The sequence below is a fragment of the Acanthaster planci genome, linkage group LG02 (assembly GCF_054643075.1).
Source record: "Acanthaster planci isolate LZ-2023a linkage group LG02, COTS_SCS, whole genome shotgun sequence".
Lineage (NCBI taxonomy): Eukaryota > Metazoa > Echinodermata > Asteroidea > Valvatida > Acanthasteridae > Acanthaster > Acanthaster planci.
Genome location: NC_141778.1, coordinates 13,431,651 through 13,438,945, shown reverse-complemented (window position 1 = coordinate 13,438,945; position 7,295 = coordinate 13,431,651). Strand labels below are relative to the sequence as shown.

General features: G+C 40.2%; 1 protein-coding gene across 1 annotated transcript in view; it reads right to left on the bottom strand.

Moving 5' to 3' along the window:
* The window catches only part of LOC110973312 (sacsin-like), a 29,555-nt gene that overhangs the window by 18,065 nt on the left and 4,195 nt on the right, over positions 1-7,295 (bottom strand). The window contains exons 2-4 of the mRNA XM_022224008.2: positions 1,086-1,183; positions 664-755; positions 30-288 (exon numbers count right to left, since the gene is read on the bottom strand). Of these exons, the coding sequence (XP_022079700.2) occupies positions 30-288; positions 664-755; positions 1,086-1,104 (370 nt within the window). The 5' untranslated portion in view covers positions 1,105-1,183. The remainder of the gene's footprint in view (positions 1-29; positions 289-663; positions 756-1,085; positions 1,184-7,295) is intronic.

Genomic DNA, 7,295 nt, shown 5'->3' with positions numbered 1-7,295 from the left:
TGGAGTTACTTAGAACGTGTACAACTCACCTGTGAGATGATAAACAGAAATGAAGCCGAGACCGAACCTGCCCACTTTCGTCAGGTCTTCCAGCTTGCCACTCTGCTCGGGGTGCTGGATGTTCTTCCAGTCTTCCTTCTGAAATGTTGCGTCATTGTAAGCGTAGAGAGCTGGTCCTTGGAAGTCCCGCAATGTGTCAGACCACAGTTGACAATCAGGATGTCGCGATTTGTCATAAAGGAAAATCACATTCTTTGCCTCAGCGTCATCAGCGTTCTGCACCAGCTCCTAAAATATAAAACAATGCATTAGGAAGTTAAGACATTTTAGCCGCAATGCAGCATGATTTATAAAACAAGTTTTACTTTAGGTCTCCATGTAAATTACATTAATCAAAATAAAACGTACTAAATGCAATAAACATGTAATTATGTACAAATCAGGGCTTTCTCAAACTTGAACAGAGTGTTTATGTTTTTCATTATGACTTGTGTCCAGTTTATAATAACGGTAATAATATTAAATATTCATATATAGCGCAAAATCCATCATAGATGTTCAGGGTGCTTTCCAGTAACACAAAATAATTTAATCAAATAAAAAACCTTCTACAATCTTGTGGAAAGTTTAAACGGTCCCATTTATCTTTAACAGAGAATTTACCTTTAAAATCTGACCGCCTTCCGGGTACTTGTCCAAAACTCTTTTTATGTAGATGTGCAGAGGTGGTAACTTCTGCCCAAAGTCGTCGTCCTCTACAAAGTTGCAAAATACTTGACTTAAGCATTTGTTATTGATGTTGTTATCAAGAATGTTGCCAAGGATTATATTATTTATTTCTGTCTTGAGGCATGTATATTCCATTTATCCCACACAAGTATCTTACTTATACAAGCAGTGATCAAGGTACAGTTTATTGAATACTTAAACACTCAATAAATATTTTTCTTTCAAGGCAAAAGTATACTTTAAAAATGTGGCTTTATCTATGACTACCATCTTGCTATACTGTTCATTTTATTTTGTTTTGTGTAACTGAAAAAAAATTATGCTTCACATTTTTCTAATAATCTGCTGGTACTTACCATCACTGAAGTCTTCCATTGTGTTTGATTTCTTCGCTCTGTGAGGTTTTTGAATAGAAAACCAGGCACTGGTATGTCCTCAACGAAGTCGCTGAATGCTGCAAAATTATTGCATTTTGACAGATATTATAAATAGAATGCTTATTATTTCACAAACCATATAATTAAAAACTTTTACACAAGATAAGTTTTAAAAATAAAGCCAATTGATTAGCAGTTAAAAAATGCTGTTTCTGTCCTAAATTCCTTGATGTTGCTTAGCTGATTTCAGCTTTTAAAACGGGTACAGGAAGAGCTGTTTTTGACGGGTGGTCAATGATGCAAACTGTGATAGTTGATACACGATCGTATTCGGTAATTGTCTCGTACTCCACCAAACTGGCGATCCTATTGATCTTACAAGTGACTCCAATGACCTTTATCATTATTTGAACACCTAAATGAAAACCAACTTCACACACATGAAGAATATATTGCTGAAAAACGGACTAAACTCTCCAAATTGATTTTAAAATTGTTTTCAAAGTACTTTCCTGTCAAATCATGTTCCTGGCTGAACAGAAATTTTTTCTGTCTGTTTTTCCATAATGTAAATTTTAAGAAAACATACACTGAAGATTAAGAAAATTGTAAGGATGTCAAAATCTAGCACAAATACTGAATGAAACCCAAATGTACAATTCTATGAGATTCCAGCCAATGTCTTTTGTCATCGCCAATATACACAATACAAACTGTGGTGGACACCTCCCCTTCCTGTGAATAAAGTAAAATGGTATTCATTTTTATTGGGTTTCATTTATTATTTAAAATATACATGTATTTTTAGGAGCGTTATGATTTTTTGTCTTTTGAAACACTTTTATGATAGGAAATCCAATTTTACGTTTTATCCATGACGTTGTGAAAAATCAAATCAAATTGAACTGAACTTCTGTTCCGAGAACTCCGTGCGCCAAGGAGTGAGGGTGCCTTACTTCACAACGACGCCCTTGATTGCCCCTTGCCTATTCGTGCGCTTTTATCATCAAGGGATTTTCAAAAATTTCAGCACTGCTCTTTCATGTCGTGAGGTATTCATTTGGAGCAAAATTGTTCAAAATTTGGTAAGATATATGTGAAAGTTGTAATTTGAGTGGACGAATGTGATACTGACTGTACAGTTTCAATATGTTCACTGCACCGTATATGGCATAAAAGATTTTTGGGGATAGAGTTTTCTCAGTGTTGCTCAACAGTAATTCCGTTTTCAGCCATGATTTATTTTACGCAGAATGATCCACCATGAAGATAATCACTTTTACGAAGGGTGTTACCTCACTATGAATCTCAACGCTGTGGATTCGGAGTTATATATAATTTGCAATTAATTTACCATGAAACATTTTTTTACGGCGATGTCAGAGCGGATTACCTGGTGAAAATAATCCCCTGCAGGCCCGGTGAGGACACGCTGGGGTAATTAAAGTAAAAACACAGTGAAAATGCATCGAGGTCTCCCGTGAAGCCAAGCTCATTAACTTTGCGGTTGCCTTAATCTGTTGAGAAGTTGGTGGGCTTTTGGGCCTAATCCCTCACAAAAGGGAACGCTTTGCACCAATGAGGCCTGGGTTAGAGTCCCAGATTGGCCCAGGCTTTAACTTGCATTTGGTTTCCAGTCCATAATCGCTTTCGCTGGTTTTCTCCCGATACTCCGGTTTCCTCCTGCCTAAAAAAACTCGACCTTCTTCCAAACTCCGTAATGTGATGCTGATTATAAAGTGTATGAATAAGCGTATAGTTATTGATGCAAATAGTCTGAGTTGCTGAAAGCACCATTAAAACAACAACAACAACAACAACAACAACAACATCAATCTTAATAGACCTACAACATAATGACGTAATGCAGTGTTTATCGTGGTGTATTGTGGGTGAAAGGTGGAGATGTTGCAGGAACGTGTCAACGTGACACATTATGTGTAACGTATATGGCGTGTGTATCGACCTGACACGAAAAAAAAGAAAAGAAAAAAATTCCCGATTATCATCCGAAACACATATAGCACGTTCCTGCAACACCCCCACCTTTCACCCACAATGCACCGCGGTTAACACTGCATGACGTCAATATGTTGAAGGTCTATTGCATGGCCACAGGAATAAGCAGATAAGCAGATTCAAGAGGAGACTTCAGTATGTCCAAGTATGTTCAGTATGCCCCAGTCATTCTACACCATGCAATCATTCACCACAGGCTGACGTTGCGAACAAACGCAGTCAAAAGCATAATTATTACCGTTTTGCGGTTTGAGATACGATTGCGGCACGGCACCTCTCCGTGACGCAACATATAGGCTCGGGCATACAGGTGATAAAAGTGGATGCTCAGTAAACTCCGATGAGTTAGATCGTCGAGCTATATGGCAGCATTTGCCTTGGGAATAACGCTGGTGAAAGATGATATGAAGGTTCTCACCAACTTTAGCCCTGCATCAAAAACGTGAATTCATGGTTCAGTACTTAAAAAAACCACCCCGTCAAAAATCCCCAAAATGCTTAGAAAATTCCTGGAAAAATTCCATGGAAATCATAACAAAAAATACGCCCCAGTTTTTTCCGCTAGGCGCTTGCAGGTTGCTGCTCGATATCGGCGTTATCACCCCGGAGTTACGAACGAAATGACTAAAGGGTGCACCCTTGCAAAAAGACCCAAAATATGTCCACTGAGCTCATTAATAAAAGTTACACACTCAAAATATTCTATATTAGAGAGTCCTGAGAGCCATAAAATTGAGGAATTGGAGAAATATGGCATTGAACCTCTGGCCCGGACTTTGGGCTTCAAATTCTGAGCAATTTGGGTGCAGTCGGGTTCGAAAGTGGCACTATTTGGCCGTTTTGCAGAGGGATGGTTTTTCAACGCTCGTGTTTGTTTTCCCTTAATTTGCCAGTGTACTCGCACTCGAGAGAGTACAGATTTCGTTTCTAGTCAGCATTTTGATTGAAGTTTAATCGAAAGGCCCCTATCTTAGGTCTGTAGTGCCCTGAGGGGATGAAGGGGAACAGGAAACTTTCCATGTCGTGTTGTTTCCCCACACTTTCGAACACTTTCTCTAGCTAACGTTGCTTGTTCGTGTAACCATTTTTCGACTGACTTTTTTCATTCGGATATAATTATTTCAACACATGTAAACATGAACGACGATCCAGCATTGTGGTATATTTTGTGACCTGCAATAAGTTCTTGTCAAATGTGATTTTTCCGCAAATTTCAGTAGTCCCTTGCCAGTCGGTCGTCGCCCCTGGTCATTGTAGTGCTGTTATATATTCCTGTGAGGGCTAATATTAGCCCTCGTACAGAGCTACAAATCGCTAACAAGAAAAAGCCGAGTTTCAAGACTAATGGATGGAGACTAGTAACGACATCACACGTGAAGTTTCCTGTAGTTTTACCGATCTGTTCTCATATTAAGGCTGAAAAACCAGAAAACCAACCAACAAACGAGAAATTCTTCGAACTCATTTTTCATCATAACATCTAGAATCTTCAATCTGCACAATTTTCCTGTTTATTTATGGCAGGGAGACTAGTAACGAATCACACGTGAAGTTCTAGCTGGTTTTATTGACCCATGCTCATATTAGGGCTGAAAAATTAAAAACCAGCAAAAACAAATTTCCCAAAATATCCTTCAATCTACTCAATTTTTCTGTTTATATCACATGGAGAGTTAGTAATAAAGACATTACACATGAAGTTTAATGTATTACCGATCCGTGCTCACATTAGGCTGAAAACCTAAAACCAACACTCAAGTGAACTTATTCCCCAAATTATGATTATGTTTCACCGTAATAGCTGAAATCTTCAATCTACACAATTTTCCTGTTTGTATTATGGCATGGCGACTAATCACGATATCACACGTGATGTTTTGTGAAGTTGGACTGATCATGTTCATGTCTGGGCAGAAATCCTTAAAAACGCATTTAGGCCTACGTTAAATTGTCGAAAAGGTGCTCACGCAGAGAGCAACCCAAATATGCCGGCTCTCACAGGCCGTTATTATTCAATAAAGACCAACTTCAACGGTTTTAAACATTTTGAAAATAAAGTATGATTGTGTTTAGTGCGTAATAAATCATATGTTCATTACCAATTCATGTCTGTATTGTGTCTGTATTTTTGTAATTTGGCCAACACTTTTGAACGGTGTGTCTTCGAGTGTTATAAAAAGTTTCCACAATCTGACCGCTGGCGGCGCTTTTGAAAAACAAAATCGGAAGGTGAAATACCGGAGAAAACATTGAAACTGGTATCCGTGACACGCAAATCTTTAACTTGCATAGTAAGGAGGTTCGAAATCGGTCGTACAGAGGATCAGAAAAAGAAGGCCTCTGCGATCCGAAGAACGCATCGCTCTTCGAACGAAGCACAGTGACCGTTTTGCAGGCTCTCGCGATGCTGCTGTCAAAGTAATTTTGTATGAAATGGACTTCAGCCTGGTTAGGACTCCCTAAAACGAAACGTGCAGACTCCGCAAGTATAGGGACCCCATAAGTTCAAAGTCCGTACCAGTATCAGTAGGGTCCTACTTGTCTTTTCTAAACAATCAAAAATTTTCAGTAACAAAATGATTTTTATTAAGCTCTTTTAATGCCAGTGTTTTCTGATATGTCCAAATAGTGAAACCAGCCTAGTTAACTTTTGTCTCACAAAACCATTTCGTAAATTTGGTGTTTGCAACCCTAAAGCTGTTAATTTTTTAACATCAGATTAATCATAACTGAACCAACGACAGTAATCTGTTCAGAAAAGTCGCAAATCGGGGAGCTTCAACCTTATACCTCACCAGCACACAATCTCCATGGTCGAAGAACCCGTCGTGAGGCACGCATTACTCATCATTCCGGTCCCTAACCTGAGGATTACCCGACGAGTCTCGAAATCTTGATTTTGAATCATGTCTGGTATCCAGGTAATCAAATTACAAATTTTACTATTATAGATCCTATCCCGAGCACGGGGGAGGGGGGGCAGAGACAACATGCACAGTGCCGTGTACCCGATTACGGTATGTCTCTTTACAAGCTCCCAAACTACTGCCTGATTGAAATCAGAAGTCGCTAGACTGTTTCTACATCAGCTTGTTGACCAACCACAACAATACCGTATTGTTTTTGTTTTGCATAGCATTTTGCAATTCGGTTGGCCTTGGGCAACTCTCCGGTCCAGTTTTAGAATCAAATCGCTGTTGCCGGATACAATTCGCGCGATACAATTTGCGATGTACAGTTTCTGTCAAAGAATAAAAAGGAGGAAACTGTCGACAAACAGTTGCCTGAAAAAAAGAAAAGAAATTGTGAAATTGGGCGAAAATCCCTCCTCTCGATCCTCTGTGTACCATAGTAACCATACCACGGTGACAACGTTCGCAAGACCTTGGCCGTGTCCGAATCACTTGGCTACGGCAAGCAACTACACACCGGTCTTCGCTGGCGGCCCCTGCAAGTTCCCACAGAGTCAAAGCTGGGTGATATTCGGACACGGCCCAACGTACTGTCGCGCGTGCAGCATGCATAAGGTAAACCTCCGCAGCTGAGCTGACCAGCTGAATATACGCAGCAGATGCACTGGACAAAACCTCGAACACAGCGCAGATTTGTAGAGCTATGCCTTCACTCACATAAATGATACGCGGAGACAAAACTGCTGAGCCTCTGGAAGCTTGTGGCGAACGATCACAGGCTTTATGACTTCTGCCGATCGTATGTTCGCTGCAGGTGTTAAAAGCTGTGCACAGTTCAGGGAGTTTGGAGGTTGGTTTACTGGGTTGTGTTACTTTTCTGGCATCCAAGCACTGATAACTTTTCACTACAAACTGCATGCTTCAAACAAACCCATTCACGATCGGGCAGCCTCACTCATGATTTAAATAGTGGTGCACTACTAAGGGTGGGAATACTTTAGGTACACTTTGACCAAATGTTGACATTCTTTATTGAAGTACAGTACACGTACTTCGGTGCTTTTCTGTATCACGGACCAATTTACCCACGGAGCGCAACCGCGAGCTCCAGTGCAAACACATGTGTGACCTTGGTTCCACGCGTGTTACGGATTGTTATTACCCCGGTCGCAGACGCTCTCGACTATGGAAAAATTCTCGACCACATGACACGCGTTGCAGCATGTACAGTGCAGCCGTGGTTATGCCGAGACGACGC